Source organism: Neoarius graeffei, chromosome 4, assembly GCF_027579695.1.
Source record: "Neoarius graeffei isolate fNeoGra1 chromosome 4, fNeoGra1.pri, whole genome shotgun sequence".
NCBI classification, from domain to species: Eukaryota; Metazoa; Chordata; class Actinopteri; order Siluriformes; family Ariidae; genus Neoarius; species Neoarius graeffei.
Window position 1 is genome coordinate 72,651,309 of NC_083572.1, and position 19,363 is coordinate 72,670,671.

At 41.0% G+C, this 19,363-nt stretch overlaps 1 protein-coding gene across 1 annotated transcript in view; it reads right to left on the minus strand.

Annotated features, from left to right (window-relative positions):
- Positions 1-406: 406 nt before the first annotated feature.
- The window catches only part of LOC132884468 (persephin), a 48,356-nt gene continuing 29,399 nt past the window's right edge, over positions 407-19,363 (minus strand). Inside the window, exon 4 of the mRNA XM_060918322.1 lies at positions 407-1,506. Within this exon, the coding sequence (XP_060774305.1) occupies positions 1,082-1,506 (425 nt within the window). The 3' untranslated portion in view covers positions 407-1,081. The remainder of the gene's footprint in view (positions 1,507-19,363) is intronic.

Genomic DNA, 19,363 nt, shown 5'->3' on the forward strand with positions numbered 1-19,363 from the left:
ATAGAGCTGCGATTAAATAAAATAAACAATGCACAAAAGCCAATGAGGTAATAAGATGAGGAAATAAGTAAGTATGTTACTGGTGCTTCAATAAGATAAATGTCATCAATCCACCAGAATCAGCACTGATCTTTTAAAAATCATTACAAAAAATGCTCCCTCTTGTAAAACAGTTGCTAATGTAGCAATACATGAGCCATGCTGATGTGCATCCTGGGCTGAGGTGAAGGAGAGGCTGCGTGTCTCTTCTATATCAGTAGAGTGCAAGAAGCTGAACTCTGTACTGATTCAAAGTGTAAACCACACAGCAATATAACATGCTTTAGCATACATCGTGTTGCATTCACGGTCATGGTAGAACTGTCTTCCAAAGTTCCTGATTTTGGACAAAATATGATGTGTTCTTATTGGGTCACCATGTAGTACACTGTGATGTTCCAGGATAAAAAGGTTTGGAAATGATCACGATAAATATTTAATATCAGAATTAATATTTAAAATCAGCACATGACTAATGAATACTACAGACATCCAAGTGGCTGTTTGATAACTTAACGAAGGCTGTTACTTTAAGAAGGAAAGGTGACAGGTAATATTGTGTGTGTGGTTGTGTGTGTGGTATCATCAGTTCTGTCCTCCACTGTATAAACCTTCAAGGTTTGGCTACCAAGTTCCTGGATCCTACCAATTGTCCAAGGATCATTCTCTACGGCACTGTTGACAGTTTTTATCTCTTTTTGATATATGATGCTTTTCATATTGCATTCTCAGTTTCCTTCTCACATCAGAATCGGTTCGTATTCCCTACAGCATCAGATGAGCATCCTCTCCACTCTCTCTAACAGGAGAGCACAATCGCTTGTCCCTTCATTAATCCTCTCTGTTACTATTCCACCCCATTCATGGCACAACAGCTGCAACATCTGTATCTGTCATGTTGCTCTTTATAGAACAACCAGTTGAGCTCTCCATCTGAGGTGCCAGAAGAGATACAACTTCGTCAAATCCTTGTCTTCATCCATCCCGGAGTTTTTTTTTTATTTTATTTCTCATTTTTACCAAGCTGCTCTGTTTCCTCCTCTCATCCCACACAGCTGCAGTTGGCTGCTGAGAGCCACCGGATGGTTTGCCAGTTTGTTCGGGTGTCCATGAAAGACACCGTCTCAAAGCGTGTAGGCCTACAGCATGGATGAGTGCTCACATCACGGCCCAAGATGCTGCCGTTCTCAGTCAGAATCTTAAGCGCCATGTCATAGTTCCTTCGTGAGCTCATGCACGTCCCCACACAGTACTTAAAGAGCACGATTTCATCTGAATCATAGCCCAAGCCCAGGTCACGCACACGCATCTGTTTCTTCTCAAGGTGACAGTCCTGGTTCAGATTTTCTCGCTGCCGCTTTCGGTTCTTGTGTCCTTTGCGGGATTTTCGATAAGTTCCAGAAATGTCTGCCAGAGACTGATGCCATCTGGCCCTGTATCCCTCACCTTCCTCTGCCACTGATGGATCTGTATGTTGAGAGAGTGAAACACAAATGGATTAACACACCAAATATCTTTTTCTGAAGTGAAAGTAATTCTTAAAAATTCATCATTAAATATATTTTTTGGGGGCGGCACGGTGGTGTAGTGGTTAGTGCTGTCGCCTCACAGCAAGAAGGTCCGGGTTCGAGCCCCGTGGCCGGCGAGGGCCTTTCTGTGCGGAGTTTGCATGTTCTCCCCGTGTCCGCGTGGGTTTCTTCCGGGTGTGCCGGTTTCCCCCACAGTCCAAAGACATGCAGGTTAGGTTAACTGGTGACTCTAAATTGACCATAGGTGTGAGTGTGAATGGTTGTCTGTGTCTGTGTGTCAGCCCTGTGATGACCTGGCGACTTGTCCAGAGTGTACCCCGCCGTTCGCCCATAGTCAGCTGGGATAGGCTCCAGCTCGCCTGCGACCCTGTAGAACAGGATAAAGCAGCTAGAGATAATGAGATGAGATATATTTTTTGGTATTGCTCTGAGCCTTTGTGTTTCTGCTGTACCTGTTTTCCCTGGAGTGCACATATGAGGTTGGACACATGGAAACCTCATTTTCCCACCAACATGGGAAAATACAACGAGTTTACAACACAAAAGAAACAAATGGTACTTGACGTGCATAAGCCACAGACAAAGTCATCCATCCTTTATCTATACTGCTGATCCAGGCGTCAGGGTCACAAAGCTGGAGCCAATCCCAACTGACTTCAGTTAAGAGGCAGGGTACACCCTGGACAGGTCGTCAATCTATTGCAGGGCTAACATAGAGACAAGCAACCATTCCCACACACATGTTCACACCTATGGCCGATTTAGAGTAGCCAGTTGACCTCATCCATGTCTTTGGACTGTGGGAGAAAACCAGAACATCCAGAGGAAACCCATGCAGGCAAAAGGAGAACATGCAAACTCCACACTCAGTTCAGGACCCAGTCAGCTGCGAGACTCAAACCCAGAACCTTCTTGCTGTGAAGTAACAGTGCGAACAACTGCACTACCATGCCACACAGACAAAATCAATGTTCTATTTATTTATTTATTTATTTTGTTGGGTGTGTGTGTGTGTTATATGGGTGTTATTTCCAGGGCATGTGTCACTGTGGCAGCGGGGGCGTGGTCAAGCACCGGTCTGTGACCGGAGGGCGGAGTCAGGGAAGGTAAGTGGCAGAATCACTACACCTGATGTCAATTAACTTGTTTGTGTGTCTTCCCAGTGACCGCGCCCTATATAAGGAGAGAGAGAGCAGAGGAAGAGAGCTCTCTCTCCCCAACCAGACGACTTGTGTGTGCACGCGCGTGCGTGGCTGGGAGAGTTGGTTTAAAGCTGAAAAGCTGAAAATAAAACGAGTTTTGGAACTTGAATTCTGGCCTGCCGTCTTTCTGTGCTCCTCCCACCCTTACGAACTGCCACAGTCACAAATTATTAGAGTTTATACCCAAAATATCCCTAACTGCATGTGCAGTCCATAAAAAATGATAAAGGATGCCCAGTATCTTGAAGATGTTAGAGATTTTAGTTAACTTTTCTTACACAGTTTATTGTGCTATAGACATCTTTAATTCCTTTATAATATATGTAAAATTTTAAAGAGTAAATTTTCTATGACTATGTATGGAACTCTGAGTAATAAGAACATTTACAAATGTGGATATGTTTTTTTTAACCCCTTAATTCCCCGCCACCCCCATGCTCTCAGAACAGCTACAATTCTTTATGGCATGGAATCTGTCAATCTCCCATTCTACCACATTTGAAAAGTGCACTACTGAATTCAGGACAAGATAAAGCGGCTACAGATAATGAGATGAGACTACTGAATTCAGATTTGGTGAGAGGGGAGGCCATTGAAATACACTGAACTCACTGTCATGTTCATAGAACCATTTTGATGTGATTTGTGTTTTGTGACATGCTGCGTTATCAAGCTGGAAGTAATCATTATAAAATGGGTAACTTGTGGCCACAAAGGGATGTATGTGATCAGCAACAATACTCAGACAGGTTTTGGAATTTAAGTGACGTATGATTGGTATTAAGAGGGCCAGTGTGTGCCAAGAAAAAAACATTTCTCACTTATACCACCACCACCCTGAATGATAGACACAAGGCAGGATGGGTTCAAGGATTCATGCTGTTGATGCCAAATTCTGAGCTTATCTTCTTCAAGCCAAAGCACAAATTGAGATTAATCAGACCAGCCAATTTTCAATTTCTTTTCAAGTTTGGTGAACCTGTGCCTACTGTAACCTCAGATTTTTGTTCTTGGCTAACAGGAGTGTAATCCAATATGGTCTTCTACTGTTATAGCTTATCTGCCTCAAGGTTCATTGATTTGTGCATTCCGAGATGCTTTTCTCCTCTGCATGGTTGTAAAGAGTGATTGAGTTACTGTGGCCTCCCCATAGCTTAATCCAGTCTGTCCATTCTCCTCTGACCTCTCTAACCAAATATGTGTTGCATCCGAATATGCATACTTCTATGAGCACTATTAGTACGCAAGAAGCAGTTTGTAGAATGTCTAAATAATCAGTAGGCATTTAATAGTAGTCGAATAGTACCCGTATGACTGACTACATCTGTATTATGCATCTGTACCACACTACACTACCAGAAACAACTGAGATGGAGCGATAGCAAGTAGACGTACAACAAGGTCTGTGGATTTCACCAAACACTGGCCATTATTTCTCTCTAGGAGGGTTAACGAATATGAGTATTTGAAGGAATTATAGCATATTCCCAGTTATCTATGATCACTGTGAGACCACAAGACCGCATGATATTTCTGCAGTTGAACCGTTTTGGGAAAAACTGACTTTGTTTCAGGACATGCAGTGATATGGCTTGTCAATCTCCTCAGCAAAAGTTTGTTTGTGATGTAAGGCGACATGCCGACTTATGAGACAGGAACTGTTCCATTTTTGCTCCAATAGAGATGTATTATGTTTCTCTATCTTGGTATATTCTAAGATCTTTCAGGCTACACTACACTATCCCATAATTCAACTGGACCCTCCAAATAACAGGAATTTCCCAGGGGAAAATAGAAAGAAGATGTGCTGTCTGAAACGATGCTAACTGTTGCAGTGGTGTACAAATCCATCAGGAATTGTTTAAACATTTTTAAAAATTAATTTATTTCCACAGCATACTTGGGTATACATCATCTGTGAACATCAGGGTCAGAAGAAAGGCAAGATGTCAGCGGAGTACATCCAAACTGTGTCCTTAAAGACTCTCTCACATACTCATAGAACGTACTACAGTTATGGTCAGGTAATATGTAACCGTCTTTAGTACATACCGAGTATTCGGATGCAGCCATGGTGTTTCCACCTGCACAATTGACATTTTGTTTTGCATCATTCTGTGTAAACTCTAGAGACTGTTGTGTGTGAAAATTCCAGGAGATCATCAGTTTCTGAAATATTCAAATCAGCCCATCGGGCACAAGCTATGACATGCCATGTCTTGAGATTACATTTGTACCTCATTCTGATGTCTGATGTGAACATTAATTGAAGCCGTATCTGCAGTATTTTATGCATTGCACTGCTGCCATATGATCTACCAAATGTGACTAGACAGTTACATGAATGAGCTGGTGTACAGGTGTTCCTATTAAAGTGGCCAGTAAGTGTACATTTTAAAGTATTCAATCACTCTGATCAATTATTCAATCACTCTGATGCAAGTAGCAGTACAGATACAGTACTGTAAAAAGTAAAATGCACCCTTTGAATATGAATTTTGTTTTTACATGAATATGAATATGGATTTTAATTTTGACAATTATTTATTAAGTGTCAGCAGAAGAAAAATACATTTTGTACATACTTTTGTTCCAAAAATATTAATGGTTGTAGAGATTTTGTTTGTATCTTGTTAAATAATGGACTCTGTAAGGTTACAGAGCACGTCATTATATATATATATATATATATATATCATCTCATCTCATTATCTGTAGCCGCTTTATCCTTCTACAGGGTCGCAGGCAAGCTGGAGCCTATCCCAGCTGACTACGGGCGAAAGGCGGGGTACACCCTGGACAAGTCGCCAGGTCATCACAGGGCTGACACATAGACACAGACAACCATTCACACTCACACCTACGGTCAATTTAGAGTCACCAGTTAACCTAACCTGCATGTCTTTGGACTGTGGGGGAAACCGGAGCACCCGGAGGAAACCCACGCGGACACGGGGAGAACATGCAAACTCCACACAGAAAGGCCCTCGCCGGCCACGGGGCTCGAACCCGGACCTTCTTGCTGTGAGGCAACAGCGCTAACCACTACACCCGCCGAGTTCCCTTTAACGGCCGGGTGTACGCGTGTGTTGTGACAAATAAAGGCCGGTTCCGAATACTCGCCGGGGTCTAAAAAAAAAAGCGTCCGAACGTTCTATCTAGCCCTGTGATGACCTGGCGACTTGTCCAGGGTGTACCCCGCCTTTCGCCCGTAGTCAGCTGGGATAGGCTCCAGCTTGCCTGCGACCCTGTAGAAGGATAAAGCGGCTAGAGATAATGAGATGAGATGAGACGTTCTATCTAGAATCTTGAGGCCCAGCACTTTTCTGGTTTTCTGGTGTTTAAACGATTTTGCATTGCATAGTTTTCTACCGAAACAATATGAATGAATGAATGAATGAATGAATGAATGAATGAATGAAATTATTTTTATAATACTGTTTACAACATTTTGTTACGTGATAATAAACATGCCATTTCAATGTTATAATCTTGGTCTACCGTAATATTTCTTGAGGAATGCAACTCCGTAACTTTTGACAGATGTCTTAGCCACCCCTTTGGGTATACCCAACGAAAGCCAGCGTGTGTGGTGACATTGAGGACTGCGGGTTTCCAAGGTTGGACTGCTGCTTCTGTTAAACGACCTAAATTGCCGAATGCATGCGTCAAAGCACACACTGAGTTTTATTAAAGACCTTATACCATTTCATTTGCCCTTACCCATTTGGATCTGGAAGACGCTTTACAAAAAAGGTGAGAGCGTTCTAACACGCATTTCAGTCTGCTCGCGGCCAATCTAATCCAAGGGGCCTTTTCAACAAGTAATCTGTCGTGCAAGTTGGGCAGAAGCACGCGTCAGGCAGGCAACATGTAGGCCTACAAGTCAGTAACCTATTCAACTAACTTTCATCCGAACTTTAAGTTTTCTACGGGGTCGAGCCACCGTACCAACTCACTCGGGGAATAGGCTCATATCGGCCAAATAGGGAGACGTCTTGGAGAGAAACGTGAGAATGCAAGATGACAGTATGTAGCCACTGCAGGTCACTTATTTTTCAGCATAAGAAAAAACCCTTTGGTTTGACACTTCGCACCCTAATTATGTTGCTTCAACGTCGCGCCCTCCATGCAATTTCAGATTGACAGACATCGCGAAGCGCAAAGGGTGGAGGTTGCATGGGTGAGGGTGATAGCAAGTGACCATAACTTTGCAGAGTAATTAAATCACAGTGCTGCGCACAGACAATGGTGTGGTTTCTTGATTATTTTGTAAAGCATGCGCTTAACTAGTCATTAACAGGAAAAGGTGTGTGATTTATCCTTTATCCACCCCGACTGTGCCATGCGAAGATGCATTCTGCGTCTTCAAAATTCCCCGAAGTCGGCACTGTGCTATCTGTAATCTAACTCTAAACAAACTGTAAGTTATACTGGTTAAAAGTAGGCCTATCTGAGAATGATTTTTTCCCCGTTTTGAGGTAGATTTTGGGGAAGGTATTTGTGAAGAAGGAATTAATCGCCTGTTCCAAATAGCCGCCTAGTCTCTAATACGCGCCGGGTCTCTTACGTGATTGAGACAAATAATCGCCCGGGCTATTATTTGGTATTTTACGGTATATATATATATATATATATAGTGGGGAAAACAAGTATTTGATCCCTTGCTGATTTTGTTGGTTTGGCCACTAATAAAGACTCGATCAGTCTGTAATATTAATGGTAGGTGTAGTCTAACATGCTGAGACAGAATATCACAAAGAAAATCAAGAAATCGACTTTAAAGAATTTGTATTAATTTATTTGCATTTTATTGAGGAAAATAAGTATTTGAACCCTCTTGCCAAAAGGACTTAGTACTTTGTGGCAAACCCCTTATTAGCAAGCACAGAGGTCAGACGTTTTTTGTAGTTGATGACCAGGTTTCTGCACATATTAGGAGGAATTTTGGTCCACTCTTCTTTGCAAATGACCTCTAAATCATCAAGATTCCGTGGCTGTCGCTTGGCAACTCTGAGCTTCAGCTCTCTCCATAGATTTTCTATAGGATTCAGGTCCGGAGACTGGCTGAGCTACTCCATGACCTTGATATGTTTCTTCTTCAGCCATTCCTTGGTTGCCTTGGCTGTATGCTTTGGGTCATTATCCTGCTGGAAGACCCATCCACGACCCATTTTAAGCTTCCTGGCAGAGGGAAGGAGGTTTTCACTTAGGATTTTATGGTACATGGCTCCGTCCATCCTCCCATTGATAAGGTGAAGTAGCCCTGTGCCCTGTGCAGAAAAACACCCCCAAAGCATAATGTTACCACATCCATGCTTGAGAGTGGGGATGGTGTTCTTGGGGTCATAAGCAGCATGTCTCTCCCTCCAGACACAATGGGTTGAATTGATGCCAAAGAGCTCAATTTTGGTCTCATCTGACCATAACACCTTCTCCCAGTCACTCTCCAAGTCATTCAGATGTTCATTGGCAAAGTTCAGGCGGGCCTGCACATGTGCTTTCTTAAGCAGGGGTACTTTGCGAGCACTGCAAGATGTTAGACCATTGCGGTGTAAAGTGTTACCAACTGTTTGCTTGGTGACTGTGATCCCAGCTGCTTTAAGATCATCCACTAACTCTGCCCGTGTTGTATTAGGTCTATTTCTCACCGTTCTCATGATCCTGGAAACCCCACGAGGTGAGATCTTGTTTGGAGCCCCAGACCTAGGTCGATTGATGATCATGTTGTGAGTCTTGTACTTGCGCACAATTGCACCAACAGTTGTCACCTTAACGCCCAGCTTCTTGCTAATGGTTTTGTAGCCCATACCGGTCTTGTGCAGGTCTACAATCTTCTCCCTTAAATCCACAGAAAGCTCTTTAGTCTTTCCCATGTTGGAGAGTTTGGAGTCTGACAAACTGATTGATTCTGTGGCCAGGTGGCTTTTATACAAGTCATTAGTGATATCAGGTGTCTTCAATTTAGGTGACAATGTAATTTGGAGAGTCTAACTTGTCTGTATTAACAAGAACTCTTGATGGTTACTAGGGGATCAAATACTTCTTTTTCTCAATAAAATACAAATAAATTAATATAGATATTTAAAAGTTATTTTCTGGATTTTCTTTTTGATATTCTGTCTCCACATGTTAGAATACACCTACCATTAAAATTACAGATTGATCAAGTCTTTCTTAGTGGGTAAACCAACAAATTCAGCAAGGGATCAAATACTTGTTTTCCCCACTGTATATATATATATATATATATATATATATATATATATATATATATATATATATATATATATATATATATATAAAATGAAGGCTATCTGATGTCTTTCCTGCAGAGACAGAAGAAATGTAGCAAGAAGCCTGGAACAGCCTACAAGCTGATCTCCTTTGAAAACTGCATGATAGTGTATTTAAGATAATTTATTTAGTTATAAAGAGAAAGGGAATTTGTAATTTGATTTAAGTTTATTACTGTGTATGTTTTACTGTTCAATGCAGTAAGTATTTTCATACTTCGAAACCTTTCACTATTTTTGAATGCATCTTGGTTTACATAATTTTTTTACGTGTCAACGACTTTTACACAATGCTGTATGTAATTAGACATGCAAGGAATGTATGGACCCCTGGTGGGTTCTGAAATTTGAAGGCATTAAGAATTTATGAATGAAAAGGGCAAGACAGTGGCAGGTATACAACCAACGAGAAACAGTGAGGGCAAATCAACATGGGCATTTCAAAGACTGAGGAACACATCTTTATCCACATAAGTAATTTTATTTACCTTAAACGATCTGTACTTCACTACATCTGCTTATAATATCAACTTCCAATCTACTCTTTATTTTAACAAACAATATGTATAAAATTCATCTCATCTCATTATCTCTAGCCGCTTTATCCTTCTACAGGGTCGCAGGCAAGCTGGAGCCTATCCCAGCTGACTACGGGCGAAAGGTGGGGTACACCCTGGACAAGTCGCCAGGTCATCACAGGGCTGACACACAGACACAGACAACCATTCACACTCACATTCACCTACGGTCAATTTAGAGTCACCAGTTAACCTAACCTGCATGTCTTTGGACTGTGGGGGAAACCGGAGCACCCGGAGGAAACCCACGCAGACACAGGGAGAACATGCAAACTCCACACAGAAAGGCCCTCGCCGGCCACGGGGCTCGAACCCGGACCTTCTTGCTGTGAGGCGACAGCGCTAACCACTGCACCACCGTGCCGCCTGTATAAAATTCATAGACATTAAACTCCAGGAGCATTTCCTGAGCATTTGGGGTGCCTCCTAATGAGCTGAATATTATCTCTGTGATACTGTATATAATATATTTAACAGTTATTCCATGAAATCGAGTCATACATGAACTGATAGCAGACAAGGCACGTAGCACCGAGTTGGCTATAAGTCATGTACATCGAGATTGAGTGGAATAATTGATTTATTCTATCCACATTCACTGGATTTTGAGAACCAGAGCATTTTTATTTTTAGCAAATTCGATAAATAAAAACAACATACGCAACGTCCGACAAAATCATTTCCGCTTAGAATGTAAACAAATCGGTGAAATGACACTTGCAATTTGTGAAAAATGCACTAATAATAATTCTTGAAAAATAAAAAAGTTATGTTCTTCCTATCAAATACTTTCATATTTTGTTGCTTTTCTTGTATTTTTGGGATTTTGTTTTCGAGTAGAGTTTTTATTTCATCCTCAGTTGGTTCAGCAACATGCTCCGCCATTTTGTTTTTCTCTACTCACAATATATGAGCTGATAGCCTCGTAGTAGAGCAGCCAATCAGAATGTGCGATTGCTCATATCCAGTGAATGTGGATAGAATAATATGTAATATATCATTACAGAAGTTGAGTTGAATCATTTTAATATTGATTTGCTTTCAGTACAAATTACCTCAACAAAACATCAGAATTAAAGCATGAGCTCACTGTGTGCTGGCCCTTTATTATTAAAAGGCACATAATGTAGCATTCAGTGTTGTGACATTCACAAATCCTGTGAGTCACGCCTCCACAGCTGATGTGCGTTGCACCTACAAGTAAAATCAGTGTGAAATTCCAGCACTTATCATCTCTTTCACTGAGGATGACTACCATAATGTGACACATAATAAACCTATTTTCATGCTGAGAATTCACATGCATTGAGAACAAGCCACATCACGCTTCAGCACTTAATGACAGGAGGTTAAAACATCAGTAGCTGAGGACAAAACAAAAATATTAATCAGAATCCTCCCCAAGGCGTAAATCTGAGTAATTTGCTTTCCAGAAGTAATCCAGAGGGCAATTTGCTGTCAAAACCTGTCATAACCAAATTCAAGTAATTCTATCAATGCTTTCTGAGAATACATTGAGTCAAATTTTGAAGAAAGGGAAAGTGGTTTCTATCGTACATTATGCAAACTGCTTATCACATTTGGAATGTTTGTACAATATCAACAATACATATAATACATACAGTGTATTTATATACACTACATTATGCTCAATGTTACATTCATCTGGAACTTTTATTCAAAGCAACTTATAAGTAAAGCAGAATAATTTCAAGCATATTGCTGACTACTTGAGGGTTAAGGATCTCATTTAACCGCCTGCGTGATTCAGTTCAATTTTATGTCTATAGCACATTTAACAAGAGACAGTTTCACAAAGCAGCTTTACAGAAATCTGAATATACATTTAGTTCTCTAATGAGCAAGACATGTGACAGTGACAGCGTGACAAGGGAAAACTCCCTGAAATGACATGAGGGGAAAAAACAGACTCAAAAGAAAGATTATCGTCTTCTGATGGACAGTGGAACCATAAATCATCATGTTATAAAGGTGTAGAAGAGTAAATATGTTGAAAGATGTGTTGAAAGGATGTTTAATATGAGCATATTGTGAATAAATGTCCTGGGATAAGCAGTCCTGGGACAGTCTTTATGATTACAGTTCTTAGAAAGAACAAGTCTAGCAGTTAAGATTATCCACTAAAGCAAGGGCGAGACCTGGCCATAAACTGTTTCTGGAAAGTGAAAACTTAGCAAACATCAGGTAGACTATTTACTGTGTAAGTAAAAATGATGAACAAGGTTTATCATTACTGTATATAATTTTATATTTATTAGACATTATTATCCAAAGTGATTTTAAAGTTAGAATAAAATATATAGCAAGTACTGTATATAATCAAGTATTTATTAAGCGATTAAGGATCATTCTCAAAGGCTTAGTGGCTCTCTGGTGGCCCTGGCTGTGTTTCTTACAGATCTAAAGTAACTCTGGTCAGAGGACTGGGAGTGGCGCAGGTTTGAGAGACAATTATTTGGGAGTTTTTGTGTATCGAGTATTATATTTTAAATATACAACTGAGAAAACCAGCACAGTACTTAACATCAAACAATTAACAGGAAAGAAGAAGCTTTGACAGGTTAATCAGGTTCTTGTTTCTCGTTGCTGTTTACTGTTCCTGCTTATCTGCTATGGTGTCTCACCTTCCCTCTCTTTCTGTGCCTGGCCCACTCTCTGTCTGGCTCCATACTCAAACTTCATTTATATCACACTCAATTTGGAAACAAGGTGTGTTGCTTTCTTGCAACAGATTAATAACCAAAATGTAAAAACATTTGGAAATTCAATGAAACATAGTGAGGATGCTTCTCCAAAGTACCTGGAGAAATTTTCTTTGCTTAAAATGTTCTCTTTGATATCTCGGGTGTCATTATACTGATTCTCATTTGTGTGTCATTTAATTATCAACTTTATCACAAATGTTTCTCCTAAAATTCCCTAGGAGAAAAAGACACACAATTTTTCTGAGATTAAAGGAGTTAAAACAAATCCAAGCTTGGTATTAGCTGGATTCAAACACACAAGCTTCTCATCAGAGTGCAAACGCTTGACAACTACAGCAGTTTTTTTTTTTTAAATGTTGCACAAGAAAATAAAAGTAAACCAAGAAGAATTAGAAAAGGACTCAAGGTGCATATTTTTCATACCCCTAATTCTACTAATAGTTTAACTGGCACCTAGTACCGTATACTTCTCTTCAAACATGCTTACAGTACAAATGATGGCATGTCAAAAATGCCCTAGTGTACACTAGTGTTCATCAAATATACTTTGACATGATGGTATCAAAAGTAAGTTGTACGTTTCTTCAAATATAAAAAAAAGATCTTGCAAGAAACTGTGTAAGTAAATTTGGTAGTATATTTGAATGAAATTTAACATTAACATTAAAATTAACTTTAAAGCTTTAAACTTTAAAATTAACATTTGACATTAATTTGGTAGTTCTAAACACAATGTGTGATTTAGTTGAGAGCTCTACTGAAACTCAAGAGGAGATAGACGTTAAATCGCTGGGGTCTTTTGTCTCAGGAGACAGTAGACTTAAAGCAGATACGCAGAATGTTTATTTTAAAATAAATTTCTGAGTGGATAGTACCTCCATCCTTGACTCTTGTATGCTGCATAAATAGGAATAAAAATATATATATTTTTGAGAGTTAAAATCGACCGCAAAGTTGGCATTCGAGCTGCCCCGCTGAGCCAGCCAGCCCTAAGTGCATGAAGTCACAGCGGGAACCGGTTTTAAGGCCGAGGCCTTTGACAGCTAAAGACCAAAGTCATATAAATAAAAATTTATGGTGAAAGTAAGAAATACTGTTACCAACTTGCTCAACTAAGACTGATTTGACCTCACTGATTGTGGGTTGACTCTCATTAAAACAGGATAGGTGTTATAACTTATGCAACGTACATGCATGCATTTTCACTGATAAAACGTAAAAGAGTAATTAAATAATCAGATGAACTGAGGCAATCACATTCTGAAGCAAATTAAATAATCTTATACCGGCAACTTAAACACAATACAAGTTACATGTCTCATCTCATCTCATTATCTCTAGCCGCTTTATCCTGTTCTACAGGGTCGCAGGCAAGCTGGAGCCTATCCCAGCTGACTACGGGCGAAAGGCGGGGTACACCCTGGACAAGTCACCAGGTCATCACAGGGCTGACACATAGACACAGACAACCATTCACACTCTCATTCACACCTACGGTCAATTTAGAGTCACCAGTTAACCTAACCTGCATGTCTTTGGACTGTGGGGGAAACCGGAGCACCTGGAGGAAACCCATGTGGACACGGGGAGAACATGCAAACTCCGCACAGAAAGGCCCTCGCCGGCCACGGGGCTCGAACCCGGACCTTCTTGCTGTGAGGCGACAGCGCTAACCACTACACCACCGTGCCGCCCCAAGTTACATGTATTAATCTAAATGCAGGTAAACAACGTGTTTTTGTTGTTTTGTATCCAAATGAGAGTCGGAGCTTACTCGTCTGTGTTCTCGCTTCTTGAAAGCCAACCTTGTGGCCGATTGTTTTGAAACAATCTGACTTTCAGTTGTTTGTTCAGTTCTCCGTTCATTCACTTCTTCCACGTAAGGGTGAGATGGCAGCAATATCCAGTTTAGAAATAAGACGGCTGCTCCACTCTTTCTCTATTTTGTCCATACAGAGTACTCCGCCATTAGTGCTCGGCTCAGGCAATTACTAAAACCCAGGACGGAACGGGACGTCACCGGTTTTAGCAACAACTGCGGGGAGGTCACTGCCCGAGCAATATGTCATGTCCCATTCCATCCCGGGTTTTAGCAACAACCCTCGGGTCACTCCAGGAGGACTGGTGCAACTGAACTTTCCTTTTTAAAAAAATAAAATAAATAAAATAAATACTTTCCTTTTCTTGTTTTCTTTTCCTTTAATTATTGGTACTGCACCCTCTTTCAATACAGGCTTCTAGCCAACACTCCTCAACAGATCAGAGGTTTCGTACAAGTCCTCAGTAAAATGTGCAGAGCAGAGGAGAGACCACTTCGTAGGCGCCCAATGTGCCCATGAACGTCTCGCAAAACCCATCCAAATCTTTGCAGTTTGAACATTCTTGGGCCATGAATGCAACGTAAATCCACCTTCTGTCGTGTTACTGCACCGGCCAGCAACACATCTACATGGCATGGCGATAAATTAGCTCAAAATGGAGGCTCGGAGTTGCAGTCAGCTCTGTGATTTAGTATAGCAGAAATGGCAATGAGACCGATAGACTTCCTGCTGTGATGTTACGGACGTCAAGGTCATTCACTCAGACCGCTACCTATATGAATCACTTTAATCATAAAAATTACAATATTAGATTTATTGTTAACACTTAAAACTATTCCTGTGCCATTCTTGAGGTCTCAAGGCATTTATAAACGAAAGTGAGGCCATGGCTCTGTGTATATGCTTTAAGTAAACGTCTCTTTTCTTTCCATTTGTTGTTATTACTGTTGAGAAGAAACTTCCAAAGTAATAAATAGATTTTTATGGGTATAACCTATTACATGTGATGAAACACTGCCTTGGACTAAACCCATACTCTTCAGACATTATCAAATGCATAGTACCTTATCCACATAGCCAGAACTATGTTTTCCTTGAGTCTTAAAATGGAAATACCAGAAAAGTTTATAGATGTTATTTATTACAATCATCACTGACTTAGAACTCAAATTAGTGTACACTCATAAACATCTGGGTTCACTCAGAAGGGAACACATTCTTACCTCCTTATAATGATCTTCATGTTTAAATGATTTAACACATTGGCTAACAGCACTGAATGCTGATGGAGACAAAACAAAAATGTCAACAGCCTCAAAGAAAAGATCTCTCTGAAAGATAAAACTATGCAGATCATAACATGGGCTTGGTTACCTGGGACCATGTGGCCTTTTTGCAGGCTCACATAACACAACATAACCCATCATAACCATGCTGAACTGATTTGTAGCACTGTGACTTCCACAGAGACAAGCCAGTTAAACTTGTGGAATCACTTTTATATTTACACTTTAGTGGACATACAGTGTCTTGTAAAAGTATTCATCCCCCTTGGTGTTTGTTCTGTTTTGTCGCATTACAAGCTGGAATTAAAATTGATTTTTGGGGGGTTTGCACCATTTGATTTACACAACATGCCTATAACTTTAAAAGTGCAAATTGTTTTATTGTGACACAAACAATAATTAAGATGGAAAAAAAACAGAAATCTGGAACATGCATAGGTGAATACCTATTACTGCAGCCACCTTTTGCTGTAATTACAGCTGCAAGTCTCTTGGGGTGTGTCACTATTAGCTTAGCACATCTAGCCACTGGGATTTTTGCCCATTTCTCAAGTCAAAACTGCTCCAACTCCTTCAAGTTAGATGGGCTGTGTTGGTCTACAGCAATCTTCAAGTTATGCCACAGATTGTCAATTAGATTGCAGTCTGGGCTTTGATTAGGCCATTCCAAGACATTTAAATGTTTCCCTTTAGAAGAAGAACAACAACAACTTTAGTCATCACACGCTTGTGAAATTCCTCTCTGCATTTCACCCATCTGAAGCAGTGAACACACACATGAGCAATGAGCACACACACATACCCTGAGCAGTGGGTAGCCATGCTAACAGTGCCCAGGGAGCAGTTGGGAGTTAGCTGCCTCACTCAAGAGCACCTCAGCCCAAGGCTGTCCCATATTAACCTAACCTAACCGCATGTCTTTAAACTGTAGGGGAAACCGGAGCATCCGGAGGAAACCCACGCAGACACAGGGAGAACATGCAAACTCCACACAGAAAGGCCCCCACTGGCCACTGGGCTTGAACCCAGAACCTTCTTGCTGTGAGGCGACCACTACACCACTATGTCACCCACAACCACTCCAGTGTAGCTTTAGCAGTCTGTTTAGGGTCATTGTCCTGCTGGAATGTGAACCTTCATCCCAGTCTCAAACCTCTGGCCAACTCAAACAGATTTTCCTCCAGAATTGCCCTGCATTTAGTGCCATCCATCTTTCCTTCAGTCCTGACCAGCTTTCCTGTCCCTGCAGATGAAAAATATCCCCACAGCATGATGCTGCCACCACCATGCTTCACTGTAGGAATGGTGCTCTCAGGGTGTTGGGTTTGTGCCACACATGGCATTTCCCTTGATGGACAAAAAGTTCAATTTTAGTCTCATTTGACCAGAGAATCTTCTTCCATGCATTTGGGGAGTCTGACACATGCGGTCGGGTAAACTCCAAATGTGTTTTCTTAAGCAATGTTTTTTTTCTGGCCACTCTTCCATAAAGCCCCACTCTGTGGAGTGTACAGTGGTGCTTGAAAGTTTGTGAACCCTTTAGAATTTTCTATATTTCTGCATAAATATGACCTAAAACATCATCAGATTTTCACACAAGTCCTAAAAGTTGATAAAGAGAACCCAGTTAAACAAATGAGACAAAAATATTATACTTGGTCATTTATTTATTGAGGAAAATGATCCAATATTACACATCTGTGAGTGGCAAAAGTATGTGAACCTTTGCTTTCAGTGTCTGGTGTGACCCCCTTGTGCAGCAATAATTGCAACTAAATGTTTGCAGTAACTGTTGATCAGTCCTGCACACCGGCTTGGAGGAATTTTAGCCCATTCCTCCGTTCAACTCTGGGATGTTGGTGGGTTTCCTCACATGAACTGTTTGCTTCAGGTTCTTCCACAACATTTCAATTGGATTAAGGTCAGGACTTTGACTTGGCCATTCCAAAACATTAACTTTATCCCTCTTTAACCATTCTTTGGTAGAACGACTTGTGTGCTTAGGGTTGCTGTCTTGCTGCATGATCCACCTTCTCTTGAGATTCACTTCATGGACAGATGTCATGACATTTTCCTTTAGAATTCACTGGTATAATTCAGAATTCATTGTTCCATCAATGATGGCAAGCCGTCCTGGCCCAGATGCAGTAAAACAGGCCCAAACCATGATACTGACACCACCATGTTTCACAGATGGGATAAGGTTCTGATGCTGGAATGCAGTGCTTTCCTTTCTCCAAACATAACGCTTCTCATTTAAACCAAAAAGTTCTATTTTGGTCTCATCCGTCCACAAAACATTTTTCCAATAACCTTCTGGCTTGTCCACGTGATCTTTTGCAAACTGCAGATGAGCAGCAATGTTCTTTTTGGAGAGCAGTGGCTTTCCCCTTGCAACCCTGCCATGCACACCATTGTTGTTCAGTGTTCTCCTGATGGTGGACTCATGAACCTTAACATTAGCCAATGTGAGAGAGGCCTTCAGTTGCTTAGAAGTTACCCTGGGGTCTTTTGTGACCTTGATGACTATTACACACCTTGCTCTTGGAGTGATCTTTGCTGGTCGACCACTCCTGGGGAGGGTAACAATGGTCTTGTATTTCCTCCATTTGTACACAATCTGTCTGACTGTGGATTGGTGGAGTCCAAACTCTTTAGAGATGGTTCTGTAACCTTTTCCAGCCTGATGTGCATCAACAACGCTTTTTCTGAGGTCCTCAGAAATCTCCTTTGTTCGTACCCTGATACAGTTCCACAAACATGTGTTGTGAAGATCAGACTTTGATAGATCCCTGTTCTTTAAATAAAACACGGTGCCCAGTCACACCTGATTGTCATCCCATTGATTGAAAACACCTGACTCTAATTTCACCTTTAAATTTACTGCTAATCCTAGAGGTTCACATACTTTTGCCACTCACAGATATGTAATATTGGATCATTTTCCTCAATAAATAAATGACCAAGTATAATATTTTTGTCTCATTTGTTTAACTGGGTTCTCTTTATCTACTTTTAGGACTTGTGTGAAAATCTGATGATGTTTTAGGTCATATTTATGCAGAAATATAGAAAATTCTAAAGGGTTCACAAACTTTCAAGCACCACTGTATGGCTTAAAGTGGTCCTATGGACAGATACTTCCATCTCCGCTGTGGATCTTTGCAGCTCCTTCAGTGTTATCTTTGGTGTTTTTGTTGCATCTCTGATTAATGCCCTCCTTGCCCGGTCTGTAAGTTTTTGTGGATGGCCTTCATTTGTCAGGTTTTTAGTGGTGCCATATTCTTTCCATTTTGCTATAATAGATTTAATGTGGGTGGCACGGTGGTGTAGTGGTTAGCACTGTCGCCTCACACCAAGAAGGTTCTGGGTTCAAGCCCAGCAGCTGACAAGGGCCTTTCTGTGTGGAGTGTGCATGTTTGCCCCGTGTCTGCGTGGGTTTCCTCTGGGTGCTCCAGTTTCCCCCACAGTCCAAAGACATACAGGTTAGGTTAATTGGTTGTTCTAAATTGACTGTAGGTGTGAATGGTTGTTCGTCTCTATGTGTCAGCCCTGCAATGACCTGGCAACTTGTCCAGGGTGTACCCCACCTTTTGCCCATAGTCAGCTGGGATAGGCTCCAGCTTGCCCGCGACCCTGCACAGGATAAGTGGCTACAGATAATGGATGGATGGATTTAATGGTGCTCTGTGGGATATTCAAAGTTTGGGATTTTTTAAATTTATGCCCCAACCCTGATCTATACTTCTCCACAACTTTGTCTCTGACGTGTCTGAAGCGCTCCTTGGTTCTCATGTTGCTTGCTTAGTAGAGTTGCAGAGTCAGCGTTCTTCCAGAAGAGGTTGATTTACACAGACATCATGTAATGGATCATGTGACACTTTGAT